At 39.4% G+C, this 23,643-nt stretch overlaps 1 protein-coding gene across 2 annotated transcripts in view; it reads right to left on the bottom strand.

Annotated features, from left to right (window-relative positions):
* The window catches only part of ST6GALNAC5 (ST6 N-acetylgalactosaminide alpha-2,6-sialyltransferase 5), a 157,720-nt gene extending 134,544 nt beyond the window's left edge, over window positions 1-23,176 (bottom strand). For both annotated transcript variants that reach the window (XM_069478099.1, XM_069478100.1), the window contains exons 1-2: window positions 23,162-23,176; window positions 22,114-22,344 (exon numbers count right to left, since the gene is read on the bottom strand). In XM_069478099.1, coding sequence (XP_069334200.1) covers window positions 22,114-22,344; window positions 23,162-23,176 — 246 coding nt within the window. The remainder of the gene's footprint in view (window positions 1-22,113; window positions 22,345-23,161) is intronic.
* Between the last annotated feature and the right edge of the window lie 467 nt (window positions 23,177-23,643).

Here is a 23,643-nt window from a genome sequence, read left to right as displayed (position 1 = left end):
ATATCAACTATACAATAAAGTGAAAAAGCAAAATTCAAATTGGTAAAGACATTTTGGAAACTCTCAAAAAGGATAAATAGGGTTTTATTCGCTACACTATGAAAAGAATCAAGAAAATGTTACCCAGTTCAGAAGACCGATACAATGGAGCTTCTCTGCATGTAGAAAATTCTCTCATAGCTTGCACAAGACATTTCTCACTGAAAAGGTCTTATATTCCCAAAGTCCCTGTTCTCTTGTTTCTTGTTATTTATCAGCAGTTTTTGAATGTACCATAATTTATCCTCATGTTTCTCAGATACGGTGTTTGATGACTTTTAATAAAACCACTAAAATGATACTATAGTAGACTCTGAGAACGTATATCACCACAGCCTGACTCAAATTCTTCCACCAAAAAATCTAGGTGTTAACCCATACTTAACATCCCCACTCATTCCTGGGCTGGAGATGATCTCCGTGCTGCCCTCTTGTGGCAGATGCCGAGAGAGGGCACAGGTAATTGCCCATCGCTGGTTTTTTAATCACTGAGGAAATAAGAAACATATATTTAAGAAAAGTTATTCGTATTTGCAAAATGTAAAAATTAAGATTTGAAATGCTTATTTCTACAAGTTTGTTCACTTTGTAAATTAGAACGACCACTTCTTGCTTTCATTTTGTTCAACGTGAGCATGTTCAACGGCTTTGACTAGGCATCAAGGGAATTTTTTAAAATCCTAGAAAGAAACACAAATAATTGGCTCCTATTTATGGCAAACTTTATAAACATTTTCTTTTGCAAAAGTGCATTTTAATTCCGGGATAACATTAATGGTTTCTTTGAGAAGTGAATATCCCAGTATGTTGTAGTTAGGAACCTAAAGTTCTGATTATTACTAATGGTTGTGGTGAAAACACCAAATCTTACTCATAATCTCCCATCTCAAACAAATCTCAATACTTATCCCACTCCAACGCACTTTTATTATACACCTACCACCTGCAAGGTATATGGTAGCATTTTAAAGAGTTTGGACTAACCATTGGAACATCACCATCTTCACTCATGAAGCTACATTGCCAAAAGATGACATTGTGAGAGAGAAAGTTTTTTCCTCTTTGAGTGTGACCTCGATTACAAAATGACAAGGGGCAATGGGGTGCCTATCAAGTCCACAGGTAAGGCCCATTGGGCACAGCTGGATATAGTTTCCTTGCCTGAAGTTCCCCCCTGCCTCTTGTGTAATCTAAACTCTCATGTCACCTGACATCATTACCTACACTTGGCTGACTTTTGTCATAACTCCCCAAACAGAACTCCTCAGGATCCCGAACATTGCTGCCACAGGGGTGGTGGCACGCGTGAGGTGTACACTCTGTACCCTGGAAGGGGACTGTTTGGGTCGATGGAAGTTCAGTTACCAAGAGACCTCATTCATGCAGCTCCAAAGTAGATTTAAAGCAAATGTCAAAAAATTTTATGATAATTCAGTTTCTGTTTAAGCTTCCAGGTAGGTCAAGGGGGAAACTTCAGAGATTTGACAGATTTTAGAAAGGCAAATGGTACAAAAATATATATAGTTTCTTCTACAGAGACTTTCCATGACAGCATTGTCTTGAAACTATTTCAAAGGTAAAGAAAATAATCTAAAAGCCTACCACCTGGGACTGATTTGAAAATGTTTACATTTGTGTGCCATGGCCACATTTCAGGGCTAAAGAAAACCTGACTATAAGAAGCATCTTCTATCCATGGCTAATATTTCCTGAGTTCTTCCTATGTGCTGGGTATTGTACTAAAGTGGTAATGCATTATCTTACTAATTCTCCCAATAATCCAATGAGGTAGATGCTGTTACTCCATATTATACAAGATATTGAGGGTCAGAAATAATTAACATTCCAATTTCACTCTTTTAGTGATTTTGAAATACACAATAAATTATTGTTAACTATTGTTGCTCTGCTGTGCTACTGAACACTAGATCTTATTCCATCTAATTATATTTTTGTTCCTAACATAAAGAAATGATAATTCTTGAGGTGATGGATATCCCAATTACCCTGGTTTGATAATTGCAACCATTGTAATGCTTGTATCAAGATATCACATATATCCCATAAATATATACAATTATGATGTATCCATAATTAAAAATAAAAAATTCTTAAAAAGAAATTTTAAAAGTAAATTGCCCCAAACCACAGTCAGTGAATGGCAGATCTAAGATTCACATCTTGTCTGTCTCCAAAGACACTTAAGTATTACACTACAATTTTCCTCTTATGGTTCCTATGTCTTCTTTTTTTCTTTTAATCCTTGAAAAGAGTTTTATTTATTTTTTATTTCAGAATTACAGGGGTACAAACACTTTGGTCACATAAATTGCCTTTGCACCACCTGAGTCAGAGCTACAAGAGTGCCCATCCCCCAGACAGTACGCACCTCACCCATTCGGTGTGAATTTACCCATCCTGTCCTCCCCTCTCCCACCTGCCTGACACTGAGGAACATTACTTCCATATGTCCACATAAGTGTTGATCACTGATCTCTTCTTGTCTTTTACACCACTTCTATGTCTCAATATTCTACTCTCATTTTCCTCTAGTATGAGGGATGGAATCCAAGTCCATCTTTTCCCCCTTCCTTCTCATCCTTCCTCTTTCTTTCCTTCCCTAATTAACAAACTTTTACTAAACACTTACTCTATGCCAAGCTATCTTCTGAGTGTTGGGTCTCCAAAGCTTACACAATCTTTGAGAGCAGTATCTATATTTCTTTCAGTGTGATAGTCCCTATGCCTGCCAAGACTACAGGGGTAAATGAAAGATATTTTAATTATCTTTAATTAAATATCCTAAAGATATTTAAGACAAAAACCTGCTAGGAACCTCACACACATTCTGGGGGCCACAGCAATATGGCCATGTAACACATGATACTTGCCAGAGAGGACAAGCAAGTTATGGTGAACGCAGGACACACATCGATTCATTTTGGGGACCTGCCCTAGGAAGCAGCTGGAGGCGTTCACTACTCAGTTGCATATTTTAATCCTCCTCCCTTTGCACAACTGGACAGACTGAGGTGCAAAAACTTAAAAAGAGAAATTAGATTATGTTTACTGAGCTTACAATGTGTACTCTTACCTTGGTTGGTGTGTTTGTTGTTTAAAGGACTCCAGATATTAAAAGTTGATTTTTTTTCTTCTTTCCTAAATTTCCTCTATATCAGCTACAATTGACCATCCTACTTAAAAAGATATGCACTTGAGTGGCATTGCTGAAGGGTCTTCAGACAAGGTATGTTTTATTTAGGAATGAGATTAATTTGGGTGGAATATTTAAAATTCATTTAGATGTTTCTAGAATTGAAAGGAAACTTTGAGACAGTGCTTTTTTTCTATCCCTATTCATAAATATGTGACTATTCATAAAGATGATTCCCAGAAAACACATTTATCGTCACTGTTTTCAAGTAATGGTGAATGCCTTCCAGGGCAAACAGAAAATCACTATGACTAAGGGGGGAAAAGTCCCAAACATGGCTCTCTCGAGTTAAGATCTATCTTAAGGTGTTGCTGCTTTTTGCAAAGTGCAATCTTTTGAAACAATAACATCAAGAAACAAAGAAGCCCTAAATAACAATAGCAGCAATAAAAGAGGTATAGTCTCTTTTTCTGTCCATAGTAACACTCTCACGGGAGTACTTTTATCTGAGACTGTCACTTACGAGTTGTGAAAGCAACCTTCCTGCAAGTGTGAGCTCTAAGAGACTTGAGAAATTTTACAACCTTTTAGCTTGTGACTCAATAATCTATAAAGCAGACCTATTCTTAGTCTGTATAAGCCAAACAAATTCTCAAATGTACAGGCGTCTTCACAGAATCTTTGGAAATAAAAGATCATCATTCTTTTCCATGGCTAGTGATAATCATTGTCCACATCAGTCTTAAGCTTGTAATAACATATGATGCCTGGTATGGCCAGTGATAGAATATAACTGACTCTCTCTCTCTCTTTCTCTCTCTCTATATGCATATATACACATATATATGTTAGTAATTTATATGTGACAAGAATGCCAAGACAATTGAATAGGGGAGAGCATAGTCTTTTCAACAAATGATGCTGAGACAACTGAATAATATCCACATGCAAGAGATGAAGTTGGATCTCTATATCACATCATATACACAATTAATTCAAACTGGCTCATAGACCTAAATGTAAGAGCTAAAACTATAAAACTTTCAGAAGCGATGTAGGAGTAATTCTTCATGATCTTGGATTAGGTTATAGTTTCTTAGATAAGACACCAAAAGCACAAATGAGAAAAAAAAAATAGATAAATTAGCATCATCAAAATTAAACTTCTGTGCTTTCAAGAACACCATCAAGAAAGTGAAAAGATAACCCACATGAGAGAAACTAATTTGCAAATTTTATATTCCATATGGGACTTGTGTCCAGGATATATTAAAAATACAAGAATGAAAAAACAAACAGCACAGTTAGAAAATGGGCAAAAGATCTGAATAGACACTTCAGAAGAGATATACAAATGGACAATAAGCACATGAAAAGATGCTCAACATCATTATTCATTAGAGAAATCCACATCAAAACCACAATGAGATACTGCTTTACACCCACTAGGATGGCTAAAATAAAAGACAGATGATAACACATCTTGGCAACGATGCAGATGAATTTGAATACACGTTACTAGTGGACTGTAAACAGTGCAGCCATTCGGCAGTTCCACAAATGGTTAAGCCTTGGGTTACGGTATGATCCAGAAATTCTACTCCTAGGTACATACTCAAGAGACATGAAAACATATGTCCCAAACAAAAACTTGTATTTTTACAAATAGAGAACTGCACAGTGGACAGTCTTGTTAAACATACACAGGATGAATTATTACTACATTTAAAAAATTTACATTGAATGATATGAAGATTGAGATTTCATTTGGAAAGACTTGATATTTGCTGCCAACCTCTCTATATAATCCTTCACCTTCCCTCTTGGGAATATCTCTTCATTATGCTTAAATTGATGTGTGTGTATGTGTGTGTGTGTGTGTGTAGTGCATGTGTGATCTCATCTACGTAAAAATGTACATAGAAAAAACATTACAAAATTTTTACAATGGTTATGCTATCTCTAGTTTATAAAACTCCTGAAGATTTTTGTTTTATTCTCTATTTTTCTATATTTCTAAATTAACCACCCTAACCATTTATCAACTTTAAAAATTAATATTTTAGAATTAAATTCTTAAAAAAGCTGGTAAAATGTTTAAAAAAACTTTTTTATTAAGCAAGTTGACAAGTAAAGAGAATTCATAGAGCTCAAAAAATGAAACTGGAATACAAACCTAGCATAATGAGTGGGCAATGAAGACAGCTACTGCTCTAAAGGTAACTGCTGATCCTTTAACTTAGATCCTTGCATTTCAACGGCTATGTGGAAGGGCAAGAGGCATAGTCTTGATCCTAAGCAATGAAGAGAAGACCTGAAAGGGCATAACTCTTAGGAAAGAGTAAACTAGAAAAAGAAAATCCAGCCAGCACAGGGAAAGCAAAAGACAACTTGTCTCTTTTGTCCTTGGCTCTGGGTAAAGAGGAAAAAAATTCTTTGCTTCTTCATAAAAGTTGAGAATTCATAAAAATCACGTAGATTTGTGATTTATGTTCACACTTTTGGCATGTGTACAGAAGATGTAGGCTTATTTTAGTAAAGCCTTACTTCTTACTTGATAGGGCCCCTAGGAGCTTGGCAGAAGCAAATGTAATCTTTCTTTGGAGGAATGCATTTTCAATATAGATCACTAAGGACTCCCAAAGACATAGTCCAGTTGGACAGGGAGTCATGATAAACATACACCCCTCCACACACAAACAGAAACATAATACATAAAGAAATAAGTTTCTTTGAATTAAATCAGCATAAAAACAAAAAACATACTTAGACTGACAAAGCTTTAAGATATTAAAGTTATGAGATACAGAAATAAAATGTATATAAGGAAGAAGACACTATGAAAAAAGGATGATTTGAAAAAATATATAAAAATGATAAACAGAATTATTAAAAGAGTTGGGAAGAAATACTGGATGAATTTGTTAAATATCAGATTTGATACAGCTGAATAGAGAATTAGCAAACTTGAAAGAAAGATCAGAAGAAATTGCCAGAATGCATCATAGTGAGAAAAATGAATAAAACATTATGAAGAGATTAGAATAAGGGGAGACAATGTACTTAAAGAGATAATGGTTTAGAATACCTGAAAAGTAATGACATTTAGCCTGATAGCAAACAACACGATATCAACAATGGTAGGGAGAAAACACAGGAATTAGCTTTTCATAATACTGAACAAAAAAATATATGACATGGACTAAATAAAGATATTTTTAGAGAAACTAAAGCTGTGTTTTCCACCAACTGAATTTCATCAGTAGACCTTTTAAAAATTATATTTCAGGAAGAAGGATAATGGAGTTCTAAGTCGTGAGAAAAAATGAGCAAAGAAATGGGTAATATGTAGGTAAATCTATATCAATATTGACTATCTGAAACAGCAACAATAATGTGATTTAATATCTGATAATATCTGATTTGTAAGGCTTGAGAAAGAGGAATAAAATATTCCAATGCAAAGGCATGTAAGATTAAGTGTTCAGGTGGACTGGAGTTAAAGTGCTAGAGTCCTTGAACTATCTGCAAGGAGGATAAAGATATTAGTTAACTTATCTATATGAGGAATCTAAAATAGTTGAACTCAGAGAAGTAGAGAGTAGAATGGTGATTACCATAGATTGGGTGTGAGGGGATTGGAGAGATGTTATTCAAAGTGTACGAAATTTCAGTTAGGAGGAATAAGTTCAAGATGTCTATTGTACATTATTATGACTAGTGTTAATAACAATATATTTTGCACTTGAAAATTGCTAAAATTGTAGGTTTTAGGTGTTCTTAGCACAAAAAATGATAAATATATGAGGTAATAAATGTATTAATTTGCTTGATTTAGCCACTCCACCGTATATACATTTATCAAAATATCATATTGTATACAATAAATATATACAATTTTAATTTGTCAGATAAAAATATATATTAATTAACTTAAGACTTTGGTAATCTATATGTTAAAATTTCAAGAATGACAAAAGAATAGAAATCAAGAGTTTAATTTCCAAACTAGTATACTTTTAAAAATAGAATAAGGTGGGGGGAGGCAAAAAAATCCAGTGGAAGGAGGAAAAGGTGACTAAAAAACCAAAATCACAGAAAATGTCAAATGCAAAACCAATGTTTAGATTACAGAAAAAAAATCCCAAAATATCAGTAATATATAGCAAAAATCACAATAAATGTTAATGAACTAAACATAAGAAAACAATGCCTCAGAGGAAATGAAGTCACTTTATCAAAAAGACACTTGCACTAGCATGTTTATTGCAGCACAATTCACAATTGCAAATACGTAGAGTGAACCTCAGTGCCCTTTGTTTCATGAGTGGATGAAGAAAATATGGTGTGTGTGTATATATATATATATACATATATATATATATACACACACATACACATCATGTAATGTAAATGAAATAAATGTAACTCAATGATTGTAATTTTAGTTCCAGCAATATATTATCTATATAGGACATACACAGTATTGCTCTTAGTATCAGATGAAAGGGACCCCGATCTGGGTTCTATGCTTTAGAGTCTTGCTACTCAAAATACGAATCTTGAACCAATAGCAGCATCACTCAAGCAACTGTTAGAAATGCTGATTCTCAGGCCCTACCCCAAAGCTAAAGATTCAAAATCTGCATTTTAATAAGCTACCCCAGGTGATTCATATGCACCATTCATGTTTGAAAAGCATTGTTTCAAATAGCACATCATATCACAAACACACTAATTACATTAATGCCTACACTGGCTCCTCTGTCATTCTATCACAGCAGGATTTATAATCCTAAACATCCACTGTTATGTCTAACACTGTTCATACTCCAGGGAAGGCACTTTTCCACATTTCTTGCCCCAAATCCTTGAAACAAATGATCACTGTGCTCAAATGCCGTGAAGATTTCTGGATTGTACTACTGCTTAGAAGGGGCTGGTCACTGCTTCAGAGTGTGTAGGGGGAGGAGGGGAAATAGAATGAGCAGAATTTGAGATGGTGATAAAATAGAACCTACGAAAAAGAATCTCAGGGGAAAAAAGCTGAAAAAATAAATGGAAAACCAGGCAGTCCACTTATATTTTTTAAAAACGGAAATAATGGAGGTGGGTAGACTTCTGTCAAGCATTAGCCATAAAAAATTCTCAAGCAGCATATCACACACTTTTTTTTAGTGAAGATTTAATTACTAATCAAAACAATAAAAATGAGCATGAGAATTATTCTGATCTAATCCATAACTGGAATAGGCCAGATGAAATCTTTGAAATTTGAAAATCTTTCTTAAATGAAGACATAATTCCTGAGTAAAACAATTATCAATAGAATGTATGTGGGCCTCTATTTATACTGTTGCCACAGGCTCCACAAATAGCAGGTGTGGACATACATGAAATGTAAGGACACAGAAAGGCTGAAAATTATAGGATGGAAAAAGATATAAAAGGCAAAAACTAACCAAAGGAAACCTTAATGCCAATTTTAATATCAGTAAAAAAAAAAAAACAGAATTAAAATCATGTGCACTTTTTAAAAAACATATATCATGTGAACATTTAGTTTTAAAAAAGAATTCATGCAAAAAACTGGCAGAAATAAACCAAAATTGTATCATTACTTATACCAAAATGTAGGATTATGAGAACATTTCCCTTCTTCTAATTTTTCAAGATTTTACATAATTTTTAGACAAATACAATTAGCACAATGGCTTCTCTTCACCTTTTATTAGTTTCTATTTTTATTTTGTTTTTGTGTGTGGAGGTTAGAGCAGCTGGAAGGAGGGCCGCCTCCACATGTATCAGAGCTGGGGACTCAGGTGCTGCCTTGGGGTTGAGAAGGAACAGAAACGGAGGGAGGTACTTCAAAAAATGAATGGGAACAGCATGTTCATTGCAGCATTATTCTCACTAGCCAAATGGTGGAAACAACCCAAGAATCCATCAACTGATGATTGGAAAAACAAAACGTGGTATATCCATACAATGAACTATTACTCAGTCTTAAAAAGGAACGAGGTTCTGATACATGCTGCAACCGCAACAGGGATGAGCCCTGAAAACACTGCGCTAACTGAAATTAGTCAGGCACAGATGGCAAACGTAGAATGATTCCACTTCTGTGAAATGTCTAGAGTAAGCAAATTCAGAGACAGAAAGCATAACTGGGTTTACTGAGGGGAGGCATGAATGGAAAGCTATTGCTTAATGGTTAGAGAGTCTCTGAGATGATGAAACATTTGGAAATATATAGTGATGATGGTTGCACAACGCTGTGAATGTAGTTAATGCCACTTAATTGTACACTTGAAAATGATTAAAATGGCAGATTTTGTGTTATATATATATTCAAATGTTATCACAATAAAAGCATTTCCAAAAAAAATGGGAAGGATTCAGTGATTCTTCAAGCTAGAGGATAAAGGAGAGCTCAGGCAGCAAAGCAAAGGAGCAATTTGATAAAGAGCTTGTTGGCAAGGATCTCTGGTATGCTCAGACTCATCCTTTTACTTAGAAGCCACCAACCAAGACATATAAAATATATTCCCTGCTAGTTGGCCATCATGGGAGAGGCAAGCCCCAGTGTCTCTAACGACAGAATTATTCTACCCACGGACTGGAAGAATAACAGGGAGTTCTGAGATTATGCCAAAATCAAGATAGAACAGCACGTATTTGGAAAATGTAAGAAATGAAGAGTAGCTCACAGACCTTATCAAGTATTAAAAAAGAAAGATGAATCAAGAAAAACAGTTATAGGATTCAATAAATTGGGTTAAAATAAGATAAAGGAATTAAAATGTTTTTTTTAAATGCGAAGATGAAAAAGAAATACAGAAAAGCTTGCTAATTCAGAAAAAGGTGGTAACTATAATTATTTGTGCTGTAAAATTTCTTTTTAGGAAAGACAGTTATGTCAAAGTAAACTTGTGCTATTAATATATATGGACAGGGAGTTAGAGCTGTACTGTTTAGGGACAGGGAGTTCAATCACTGAGCAGAAGCACAGAAAGTAAAGGCACAGGTGAGGCTGTCCGTGTGGAAAGGACCACCTCGCTGACCGTGAGGGTGGTGGGTGGTCATCACTAACAGTGCCCTGGAAGCGCTGTGTGCGGTTTCCGCGGGCCACGCACCAAAACGAGCCACTGATCGATTGAAAGGGATTTAGAGAAGAGTGGCAAGAAGGATTAAGGGACTATTGGGAATGACTTATAAAACTTAAAATTGCAGAACACGTTCTGTGGCTGAGCAAACAGGTGGAGGATGAGAGATGCGGAGGGAAGCATGGCCACAATTGAGAAGTGCTACAGGGTTGTAAACAACAGAAGGGGTTTTTAAGCTAGAAGAGGGATGTACGTTCCTCTAGGATTAGTAAGTAGGGAATTTAGCACATGTATCAAGACATCTTTCCTAATTATTCCAACTCTAATTGGAATATGTTTTGGTTTTAAGCTGTTAAAGAAGGTGTCTTTATAAATAGGATCTAACAATAAAGCCACACCCTCCTTTGTACAACGGATCACTCGTACTGGTAAATCAGTGTACACGTGGACCCCACATATCTGACATACATGAATAAAAAACTGGAAGGAAGTACATTAAAATATAATATATACACATCTTGATATGTTTGATAACACATTAATGTATCAACAGTAATTGTCTTGGTGTTAGATTTAGGAATAATTGTTACTTTCCTCTTTTTATCATTTATTTTGAGAAGACAATGAGTACACATGCATTTACAACTGTGAAGGGGGAAGAGTTTGTTTTCTAAAACTAGCACTCTGGCTCTCTTCTTCCCTGTTTCTTTTTCAACATGCTATAGTAGCGATGAGGCAGAGGAAGCTTCTCCCAGGTAGAAGGTTTTCCATACTTTCGAATATGGTCTACAGGCATAGTTTGCATAGAACACTGTTGAGCTTCGGTGTTCACAGGTTGGCACAAACCCTGGAAGATCCATAAAGTAAGGTCTGGCCCCCTTCCATGCTTTACAACTTCCAAAGGTTGAGGCAGCGTCAGGATGCTCTGTGGGGCCATTAAGAATGGTCTTTTCCCTGTCAGACCAGTCGCTACTGAGATTTACAACTCCCTAGAGGACCTGAACCTACTCGTCTTAGAGGGACACTATGGTGCTCATTCCAGAAAAAAGCCTAGTTGCTGCTCTTCCCCAGCTGTCACGGGTTCTATTCAGAGGAAGTTATTTTTAACTAAGTGAATCTTTTGCCCATTGATGTTCTGTTACCAAACAGCATATCAAATCACATTCAAATGTAATAATTCCAAACAACTGTGACCCCTTCGTAGACACTGCAGAGTTCATGACAAGCTATCTTTACTTGCCTTTCTGGAACTCAATCAACATTTCGTGTCTGTACTACCAGAAAGAGAATCCCTCTGTTAACAAAGAAGAAACACTGGTGTTATTTCTCACTCTGGTCCTTATTCTTGGTCCTGGGTCTAACTAGATTATCTTTACCTGCTACAGTTTGACTGTGTCCCCTGCAACATTCAGGTGTTGCCAATGTGATATATCAAGAGGTGGGGCCTTTCAGAGGTGATGATGCCATGAGGGCTCCTTCCTCGGGGTGGAATTAGGTGGCCTTACAGAGGCTTGATGAGCGAGTTTGTTCTCTCTCACTCTTCCACCTTCAGCAGCTTGAGGACGCAGCATTCCTTCCCTCTGTGGGATGCGGCCCTCACCAGGCACCTCACCAGGTGCCTTGATCTTGGACTTCCAGCCTCCAGAATGAGAAAGAAATTTCTGTTCTTTATCAATTGCCCATAAATAACTGTGCTATTCTGTTGCAGCAGCACAAAACGAACTACTAATAAAAGAACGCTTCACTACTGCAGGTTCATTCAGTTGGGAAACTATGTTCTCCAGGAGATCTTTTTCTGACTTTTAGTTCTGAACTTTTGGATTAGAAACCCGTCCCATTTCAAGCTAAGCCCCGAACCAACCCCAGTTGTTGATGAGAGCAACGGGCATAATTCTCCATGGAATTAGTGATGGCGACAGCACCAGGGCAAAGCTTCGCTCGGTGCGGCTGGCAACACACCTAAGTCCCTACCGTTCTCTTTCCCTTTTCTGCGTTCTGATACAACCTGCGCATTATCGCTTCCTGTGCTTTGATTGTTCAAAACTTGTACAAGCGGAATAAAAACGAAACAAACCAGCTTTATGGCTTTCAGTGCCGAGTGGGAGGCAGGTACCACTTCAGGTAATGTAGGACAACTTGGCTACATCCCTGACGGCAGCCTGGCAGGTGTGACATTGCCATGTAACTCCAAATATGGGCCCCACAAACTAGAGTTCATTCCGATGGATACATTTCTGCTTCCAAGCAAATGCTTTTGAATGAATTAGGAATCAGATTCCCTCTTGACAAATTTTACATTACATCATGGCCAATTTCCTTCTGATGCAACTGAAATGGAAACTTTCCTTTCCTTACAAGTTGTTAACAAACTTAAGTGATTTAAAAGATGATAATTGCTCTCTCTATAGGTACGCGGGAAATGAAAGAAGAGTAAAACCACTCTATCCAATATTTCCGACAGATCTATACCTGGTAAGATTTATTATATAACAGTCTCCCTGACAAAGATATTCTAGAATAAAGTCTCCCCCTTCCCCTACCCTGTAGAACTGTTAACTAGTAAAGTTTTTGCCAGCACACTTATTCCACACCCCACTTTCTCTGTGGCAGGTGGAAGGTTTAACTCCTGTTGCTGCCGGTCTGCATTCTGGAGTCTCCACAAACAGCTTGCTTTAGCCCTAACCGTAACACCACTGTTTTGCTCAAGTCAGTATGTGGTATTAAGATACACAGCAAGGTTCAAAATTAGACAAAGTTGAAGTGCCATCTGGGATCATTCTCAGACTCTCTTCACCAACTATTTTGAGGCAATCTTGAACCACAAACCTTCTGCTGTTGGAGGAGCTGTGTTCAGGCTGCCTGCACAGACCCAGCGGGGTGGGCAGTCACAGGAACCTAGGGCAGGCAGAAACCTTAGGTGTCTTTATCCTCTGGCCACCAGTGTCACTTACTCAGACCACAGCGACAGTCTGCTAACTGGTCCCTCTTCCTATAACCTAGAACCACTCCAGCCTCTGCCACACCAAAGCCAGGGTGAGCCGTTGAAACACATCTGATGGAGTGACTCCTCCAGGTTACTTTTTAAAGACTTCCCCAGTGTTTACTGCAGGATAAAAACCAATCTCTGTAGCATGTGAATATTTCTATACAAATCTGCACTGTAACTTTATGTCTGCTTCTTTGCCTCTCCCAATAGATGTAAGTTTCATGGAGTCATGGATGGCATCTTATTCATCATTCCTTGTCTCCTGGGTCCTGACCACAATGCCAGGTATATAGTAGGCACACAATATTATTAATAAAGGAGGGAATCAATGGGTATAGTTTAATCTCCTCTTCCTCAGATTACCTCAAGCCTAGAAGTTCTATGACTTGCCAAAGAGCTGACAACAAGGAAAAGGCTTGGGAGTGTCCCCCTGGCTCCCATGACATCATAAAATCCTCAAACATGGGCAGCATTGCATCTCAACATCTGGTCACCCGTTCTGGAAAAGTCAGCAAATGTTGCTCTGTATTTAAAGAGGAAGCAGAAATTAAAGATGTACATCCATGACACACACAGGAGGTCCTTCTGCCCCTACATATCATTCCTGCCCATTCCTGTGATTAATAAGTCTATTAGCCAGGCTTGGTCAACTCTCTTCATATTACATATAATTACATACAACAGAACTCTGCCCACCCAATATTGAAGAAAGATTTACTCTGCTTTGCCATGTCTGAGATACAGTTTTAGGTTCTAGAGATACCACGATAGGTAAGTTATATTCTTGGTCTGAAGAAGGTAGAGTCTAGTTAGAGAGACAAACATGCAGAAAAATAACTGCAATATTATGTGATTAGAAGCATGTATAAGATACAAAGAATATTTCAGGACTTACCAAAGTATAGTAATTATAACATTTATTTCCTCCGCTGATTTTCCTGTGGGCAGGGCCTAACTAGGTCCTTCACCTTGTTTCCTCCCCTGTGTCTAACACACAGTAGGTATGCAGCCAGTATGTGACTGATTGGCTGATATGTGGGAGGCATAGAGAATGTTGGGTCTATTCTGCACAGAGGTTGCAGCTGGGAAAACGTCAGAAAGGAGATGCTTCAGCTAAATCTTAATGAATGATTAGTTCTCTACCTGGTGGATAAAAGGGGCAAGGATATTCCTTGCTGAAGGAAAACAAGTTAAGTAAGTTCCTTGGGTGGGTGCAGCCCAGGGCTGCGGGGTGGCTGTGGGGGTGGGGTTGGAGAAGTAGGCCGGGCAGACCCTGCTGGGCCTCGTGAGCCTTCCTGAGGAGTCTGAACTTAAATCCTCTAGGACATGGGAAGCCACTGGAAACACACAAGGAACATGAACAGATATGTAAATTGGAAATGCAATAATGCTTGCAGTTTAGTCAGTGGAGATGTCCCATATGTGCAATTAATTTCCAGAATATGCTTTCTTATTAAAAAATTGTTTAACACTGCATTTCATTCTGCCAGAGTATACTCAGACTCTGTGAGGTTCCCAGGAACTCTACAGACACCTCCTTAGCCATTAAGAGAGAATGTAATAAAAAAGTTTCCTTTTCATACTGAGCTACAGCAACAATCAAGGTTAATTTTCCCTACCATCGGTAAAATAGTTTCTTATTTGCCTAAAGTAATTCTATCCCAGAGTATTACATCTCAGAATTTAGGGAGAGTCAATGATATTTGCAGAATGGCGGTTCTTCAAACACTTGGTTAACTGAGTCTCCTGATGATGTTTTCTTCCCCACTGTGGAGAAGGTAATTCAGCTAAATGAGTGGTCTGGTCATAGCACTTTCTGCTAATAATTAAACATGACACTCCTTTTTGGCTTGGTTTACTACTCTGATTTGCAAATTGTCCCAATTACATTAGTACCATGCATTTTATGCAGCCTCTGGAGTACCATTGCAAAGTCAGTCATTGGGGGAAGGTTCTTTTTAACCATCCAGAGGCATATTCTCATATTCATTTCAGAATAATAGGATGTTTAAATATTTATTTCTTTCCAATAACTGGGTAGGCCTAGGCTCTTCATTTTAATAAATTCTGTCCAAATCATGTTGAGTCACTGCTTCAAGGATATTGGCACTGAATTTCCCTTATGGTAATGATGTTCACATCAGAGACCCGCATTTCACCCCTAGCTCTGCCACTAACCAGCAACCTTGGGAAAATCACACAACCACTTGTGAATTCCTTTTGATGATTTTAAGTTTTCCTTCTAGCTCTAAAATTGAGTATGTTTTAAGAGATCTGATTAGTACTAGAAGGTAGCAATGAATTAGTTACAGAACTACAAATTGTGGCAGGAAAAATTGATATTTATGATGTGCAGCTATTCCTTTTCAGTAACTCCAAATGGTCAGAAACTCTTGAGGCAGGCTTATTTCGGAAGAAATTTAAAATCCTTATATAGGGATACTCATTTATTCGACAAGTATTAATTGAAGACCCATTATATGCCAGGCATTATGTTAAAGGCTGAGAATACAATGACTAAGAAAGAGAAAAGAAATCCCCAGCCTCCAAGAGTTCATTGTCTAGTGGGGAAGGCAGACAATTTTAGACAAGAAATAACAATAAACCAGAATAAGTATTACCATGGGATGCCAGCTATGAAGACAAAAGATATAGCTCAGATCAAACCTGGGCTATAAGTCAGGAAAGGCTTCCCTGCAGATGGTTTGTCTAAGCTGAGAATATGCATCCCTGTGATTTTTATTTGGGAAATAATATTGAATAGAGTATGCAATAAAAATATTTATTTGTCCCAGGACCAGACTAAGTGTTTAAGACTAAAAGAGCTTGTGGAGAAGAATCTGAGTACATCTCATAAATGCATCTACCCCCCCGCCAAATTTTACCAATCATTTGATCATAAGTTCACTGACTCTAAAGGGAATTCTTCTCTTGGATCAAGTTCAAGGGTATGGGTGATAACATTATTTAAGAGATATTCCTTGTCTTTCTATACTTAAGATCCTACACAGCTGCTAAAAGAGGATAGAATAGGTGAATAGGAGGTTTTCTGGAATGACTGTGTTTTAATTTATCAAAGTTCTTTCTCATTTTTAATCTCTCGTAGTCCTAGTATTTGCAGGACAGGAATTATACTGCACTGCCACATGACCCTAGAGGTTATGGAAATTAATCTCTATAACAGGTGACATGTTTCTAGGACAGATCTAATTGCAAATATTCTGTGGCCGACACAATTATATTCACATTCATCATAGCATAAGTTATGAGATTTAGCTTGGTGACGATGGTCACCATATGTTACAAAGAGAGCTGAAACCAGATTCAACTTCAAGAGTGCAGGAGATACTATGTCATGCCAAAAGAAAAGCATAAAGAAACCTAATATTTTCAATTTAAAATCAATCCAGTTTGAAGTTGCTTTGATATCCAAGTTGTCTACTAATTATTCATTAGATGTCATACATACACACACAAACACATATATGGGGCTAATGAACAATAAAATGTTAGTTTGAAAGCTTTACAAACTCCTGAGGTAATAACAATATCTAACTTATGTTACAAGAGGAAGAAAGATCACAGAAATTGCCTCCGTTTTAGTGTCAGTGCCTTGATTTATTGTTTCCTGGTTTCATATTATTATTTAGTACTTGCTTTATTATTTAACTTTTCTTGCTTTTTCATCTTTTCCCTCCAATTAGATCAAAGGTTCTTTGAGGGTAGGACTGTATTCTTCCTCCAGAATGCCCAATTTTCAAACCATTGGTCCTTCAATGAGTATTCAGTAATGGCTTGATTAGTTCAAAAACCAGAAACAAATTAGCTACAGAACTACACTTCGTAATGATGTAAAACATTTCAAACAGCATTTCTCAAACTTTAATGTGTACAAGAATTATAAGGAAAGTTTATTAAAACATAGATCCCTAAATCCTATTCACAAATGTTCTTTTGTCTCAAATCACTTTCTCCTCTTCCTCTCTATTTTTACTATTATTACTTTCTTAGCAAAACAAATTTAGAAAACATGAGACTTGGTCCCTCCTTCTGTGCTGATATTTCTTCTAGAGAAAAAACTTGACATAGATGAAGTAGTTCTGTGCTTCTCTCTACCCTCACTTTCTTCTTTTCTTCAATAAATACGTATTGTTTACCCACTAAATGCCAGGTACTGTTCTAGATCCAGGGGTTAAACTGGTCAAGATGAATAAAGGTTTTGCTGTCACAACACTTAGAATCTAGTCACAGAGAGGGCGGACAATAGACAAGTAAACTTTAACATTACTTCAGGTATTGTTAAGTGTTATAAGGAAAATAAAACAGGCTAATATGACAGAGAAGGACTGTTGAGGAGGGGACTATTTAAAGTGTGGTCCACAAGAAGATAATATGTGGCCTGAGGATTGAAAGACCGGAAGAAACCAACCATACAAAAGATTCTGGGGGAAGAGCTTTCCAGGAAGACAGAACAGCAGATGCAAAGGACCCGGGGCAGAATGGGTGTCCAAGGATCCGCAAGAAAGCCAGCATTCCTGGAACGTGAGAGGGAGCCAGGTCAAACTCAGCTACCAGGTATAAGAGGGCAAAGGTATCTTGGGATTACCCCTGTAGGAAGCTGGAAAAATGTTCCTGGCTGTCATGGAATTAAAGAAGTTTACATGTTTCAATAAATGTTATATAAACACTTCTGTTAAAAGCAACCATATTACTGTAACTCCTCACCTGTGAAAAATAGTTTATTTCATGATTCCTTTTGGTTGATGCTTTCTGTTAACAGAGCTTTATCATCATTGGCAGATTAAATTTTGTAATACATGAGCACTGAAAATTAGCTCACTTTGAATTTCCTTGAGATCCAAATGATTTATCATTCATTGGATGACTCAAATGTCATAAATAGAGTCTAATAAATGGTATAAACTTGCATTTCAGAATTTATGTACTTTTCTAAAGGAGGAATATTTATTCCATAATTTCAGAGTAAGTTATGTGGCATGTACCTAAATTCTACTTTTGAATTATTTTCAATTCCTGTATTGACTTGTCTTATCACTCCAATTGGACATCTACCAATTAACAGTAATAATGCTATTACCACTAAGCAGTTTTGATTTGTCTGAATAACTGAGTGACTAAAGAAAGAAAGAACCAAGGACAAGCATATTATTGGTATGTGTAAAATCCATCCCTGGGGGCTACTTCTGAAGCCAGGAGATAGCTGCTCAGCTTCAGAACCCATTGATCACTGTCCTTCCGTAAGCCATCTCAGAAAAGGGCATCCCAGGTGACAGTGGGCCTTCTGTGATAAGGGCTTGTCCACTGGAAATGGGAATCAGCTCAGAGTTTCATTTCACAGGGTGAACCAGATGGCAAATGACTTTATCTACCCAGACCAGATCCAGACTAGAAACTGAATTGCATTCTATGTCTCTTTCCACACTGCTGTTAAGATGTGGAGCTTTCCTGAGGGTTGCTTGATTTAATAGGGGTGTATGTGTGTGTGTGTGCGCGTGTGCGCATTTTAGTTTGGTTATACATTATGCTGAAGCTCTAAATGCAGAAGTTTCTCAAAGCCATGAAAATTGGCTTCTTTACTTGTTTTGGGTTACTTTGGTTAGAAATCAATGGCTTCCAAAAATGGGGACCAGGAGAGTAATGGCAGAATACAGATAGAGTAGCTGCAGTGACAGACATGTAACGAGATAGAAATGAGATGGTGGAACATTTGTGGGGAAAAGTCTGGGAAGAGGGATTGGGAAAGAAGAGAAAGACTCTATCTAACAGAAAATGAAATGCCTTCATTATCACAAGAAACTCTGAGTAGCCTTCATTTAGTCATCCTGGAATGACAACTGCAGCTCACATCGTTTTGTGAAAGAGGAAGCAGGGAATACGACGACCATGGAAAGTGATATTTTAAGCTTCAACACATGCTGCTCATCCCTGACTTGACTTGTAGCATATCTTTCAACAAAAGCACATAGTGATTTAATCTTAATAGTAATTCAGTCTGCAGCCATATGAGACAAGACTATCATTGCAGACAGGCGGTAATTTGTGAAATTCAGGTGCTAGGGATTAGGACCACCTGTTGAATTTAATCTTGGAGTTATAACATTAATAACATCATGTAACTGAACATAAACACTACATATTTATCAGTCTTTGGGACCTCCAGCTAGGGAGGTGTGAACGTTTTTCTAAATAATATCTGTAACTTTCTCCAGACTCTGTAAGTCAATGGCAAATAAAAAGTCTGTTGGATTCTGATTCAATATGCAGCAGCATATGGCTTAGTGGTCATCACGTTCCGCATATCCTATAATTTTTCAGAGGCCTGATGTGAGAGTGAAAAAAATATGCAATCTGAGTATCATCTGGCAATATAATAAGAATAGAAAAGCTTTCATTTCTTGCTCTCTCCTGTGTTAATTGAAAAAAAATTCCTAGCAGTATTCTAACAAATGATTTCTACCTCTGCCTAAGCAAGACTACAGAAGATCTCAAATAAACCTAATTAAACAGCAACTTTTGTAGAGAACATAAACAACATTTCACACACACACCTTCAAATGGCCATGGGAAATGGATCTCTGCCCAATTTCCAGCAGGCTAAATGAGAGCAGTAAGGAGGATCAGTGAATGCATTTTGAGTAGTTTATATTTAGTTTGGTGGGACAGTTGGGCTAATGCCTAAAGAGAAGGCATATGTTTTAATATTTACATTTGTTCCTTTGCTTGGGGTGAGGCAAGCTCCCTTGCAACCTTTGGGCATGAAATTTTGTGAGATGTTGGTTTTCCACAAAAGAATTTCATGATACTGAAAATTATCTGCAAAGACCTTCCTCTGCTAAGAATTTCAATGACATTTACACAATATTTATCATTCATGTAGCACTTCACAGTTTATAAAACCCTTTTACTACAGATTATTTCAATTTCCCACATAGAGTCTCAGAATGTTTTCCAAAATAGAAAAGCGCTGTTCTTCATTTTAATGAAGTAATGCTTTGATATATTGAGAATGGAATTAAACATATTTGTGTGAATAAAAATCGTTTTGAAAATGAGCACGAAGGCACTATACTTTGTATTAAGCTATCAATAGCTGATGTCTGTCTGGACCTCAAACAGGAAGAAATGTATTAGGAATATTGGCCCAAAAGCAGATCGAAGCTTTCAGCAAATTTACCTTTTGACACCCTATTAATCAAAGCTTCAGAAGTGTTAGATAGCTATTTCTACTAAACAATACCCATGAAAATCCATCAATATATCCATCACACCCCAGTTACACATAAACACCACATCCATCCACAGCCAGAAGCCAATGTCTAAACTTTCCTAGAACTCCAGCTCTTATCGGTTGCTTGCACATGCAGATACAAAGTGTGTAATCAATCAACAACTAAGAGAGAAAACTGAAGCTGTAATTGTAAACCTGATGGCTCTTTGCTTTTGGATTTTAAGAGTCTACCAATATCCCATCCCCCAACCCTAGCTCTGCCAAGGGAAAAAAAAAAAATCACTTCATAATGAAATAATTCCCTCCTTTTTGCTTCCCTAAATTTTTCCCAGTGCAAGTTCCACCTTTCCAAAGAAACTTTCCTTGATCCTTCCGGAAGAGTGATCTTTCTCATTTCTGCACCCCTACAATACTGTTTATAATAACTATCTAGCATTTTACTATATATTTTACTATACAGTTTATCAGTCTGTGTACATTTCATGCTTTATTGTTTTTCCTCAGGCATACAAAGATCCCCGAGGCTGAGTCCTGCCTTAAATTCTTTGGTGCCTTTCAAATCCTTAGGATTATGCATTGTACAGGTGAGTGGCAGTATTTTGATTGTCACTTTTTAAAAAAGTTTGGCTTTTTAATGCATGGGAAGACTAATCTTTTCACAGAAAAAGAGCATCTGCTAAATATTATTGTTCACAACCACAAAATTTAGTAAAATAAAAAGAATAGTTGGAAGATTTCAAGAAATCCTCTAGCTTTACAAAACAGATACCGAGTGGAATTGCGTTTTAATAAAAACATATTAGCAGCTGCAAATAATGAGAGATACATTTAAACTGTACCAAAATATCTCCAGAATCAGGAAACTTGATTAGGATTCTCCCAGAGGCTTCACACGCTGAAACCAGAGATTTATTATTCTGGGGGAAGGAGGCTCAATTTTTAAAAATTCATCTTATTAATTATTAGCCAAGCCATGCAGCAGCTTCCCTGAAGGCGGAGGAAAACAGGCTCCCTACGATGAGTTTCAAGCCAATGGAAGCTGAGTTTGTGCCTCAAGCCTTCCGCTCCTGCCTGGGCACCGCTCCCCAGGGCGGAGGTAACTCAGCCCAGAGCACTGCGTGGGAGACAACAGAGGGAACCCTCCATCCTGAGCAGCAGCCGCGCGCTGGCTTCGCTCACTCTCGGGTTCCGGGTCGGCGGAACGCCCCGACTGGTACCCGCGACGCCCCCAGTTTCCTCCCACCTAGGGAGCGACCTGGCTGTCAAACCCGAGGCTTCAGGAACCGGACGTCCCCCCAGTAGCTGCAATTTTGGGGATGGGGGTTCTATTTCCCGGGCCGGTTCTGTTAGGAAATCAGGATTTAGGGTCCACACACCTCGCCCCTATTCTCTGAAAAACTTTGCATCCTTCTCCAAATAAGACTTCCTACCAAGTAGGAACTAGCCTACCCCACCCCAGCGGGTCCACTCCCCCTTTCACCCTCTGAACGGCACCTACTCACGGTGCCTCCCAGCCCCGGGAAAGGGGGAAGTTTCAGGTGCGCGGGGTCCCCAGGCTGAGCGGCGGGCGTGCCGTCACCTTGTGGTCCGCCACGCCGAGGTATCCGTCCAGCGGCCGCGGTCCCGCGGGGGCCCCGGGGCGCGGCTGGGGGCTGCTCTCCGCCGCCTGCTGCGCGCTGCCGGTCGCCGGCGCCTGCTGCTGCTGCTGCTGCTGCGGGGGCCGCTCCTTCTGGCCGCCAAGGCTGCTGTACACGAGCAACAAGCTGGTGCACATGGTGGTGAGCGCTAAACACACAGCCAGACCATGGCGCTGCGGGCGGGCGGGAGAGAGCAGAGGAGAGCGGCTGAGCGCGGAGCCCGGAGGAGCGCTTCGGGCGGGGACACCTGCGTGGTGGTCACATTAGCGGGGGAGGATGGGGGCGCGGGGTGTCCCGGGCCCCAGCCCAGCCGTGCGCAGCCGGGGAAGAGGCACAGTCCCCGCGCGTACGGCAGGGGATGCTCCCGACACATCGCTGCTCTCGGCCGCCGCCGCCGCCGCCGCCCAGATCTCTCGGTAGAGGGCAGGTGGTGCGCGGCGCCCGGCTGCGGGCAGGAGAGCGCGCAGGCGGCTAGGGCAGAGGTGGGCTCGCACTTTGGGGAGGGGGCCCTCTGCCCCAGCCAAGCGGCTGGAATCTTTAGTCCTTGCACCCCTCCTTTCCTGGGCCCCTGGGGCTTTACCTTGCTGATCCTTGCAAGTTTGAAATCCGACAAGGAAACGAAGAAAGTCTGCAAAGGTCTCCCCTTCCCGCCCCTCTTAGTTTTTGCCAGGCTGTTGCTTTTGGGCAGCCCCCTTCCCCGGAGCAATCTGCCCACTCTTCCATCGCCCCTCCAGCTCTCCGCCAGCCCCTCGGACCTCGCTGGAGATTCAGAGCTTAAGCAACCCCAGTTTCCATCCTGGCTCTGGCATTCCGAGCCGGGCGGAGCTGGAGAATCGGAAGGGGACGCGGAGCAGGTGGAAAGTTGTCCCTTCATAACAGGCGACCTCGCAGCGCAGGGTTAGGCACCTCCGAGGCTCCCCGGACGCGCCCCGGGGACGCTAAGCCCGGGAATCCCCGCCTTGCCCGGTGGAGTTGCAACAACTGACTCACCATCAAGGTCTTCATTTTGGGAACCTCTTTTGTGCGGAATCCTCAGGCACGCGCTTCCAGGGCCACTTTTTCTTGGAGGGTTTCCATGGTGGGTGATGGGGCGGAGGCGGCTCCGATTTTTCGCCCGGCGGCCGCCGCGGCTGAGCGGGCGCTGGAGCCGCGGGACCCGGGAAGCTCCGCTATTGCAGAGATTAGAGACAGAATTAAAACTGAACCGGACCCTCGTAGTCTCTCAGTGATCTACACAACTGCCGCCTGCCGCCGCCTGCTGGGTCCTAAAGACCTCTGCATCCCCCTCCCCGCCTCCAAATAATAATCTTTTCAACAGAGTGAAATTTCTGGGGCGAGAGAGTTAAACGTGCCAGTGTACCCACTTCTTAGTCCGAGAGCTTATTTATCTTTTAAGAAGCCATCAAGTAAAAAGGAAGGAGAACCTGATTGGATTCTGAATTGGACAGCTGTTTGAAAATTTGCAAACTAAA

The sequence above is a fragment of the Eulemur rufifrons genome, chromosome 8 (genome assembly GCF_041146395.1).
Source record: "Eulemur rufifrons isolate Redbay chromosome 8, OSU_ERuf_1, whole genome shotgun sequence".
NCBI classification, from domain to species: domain Eukaryota; kingdom Metazoa; phylum Chordata; class Mammalia; order Primates; family Lemuridae; genus Eulemur; species Eulemur rufifrons.
Note: the sequence above shows the minus strand (reverse complement) of the source record. Positions and strands in the feature narration are given on the sequence as shown.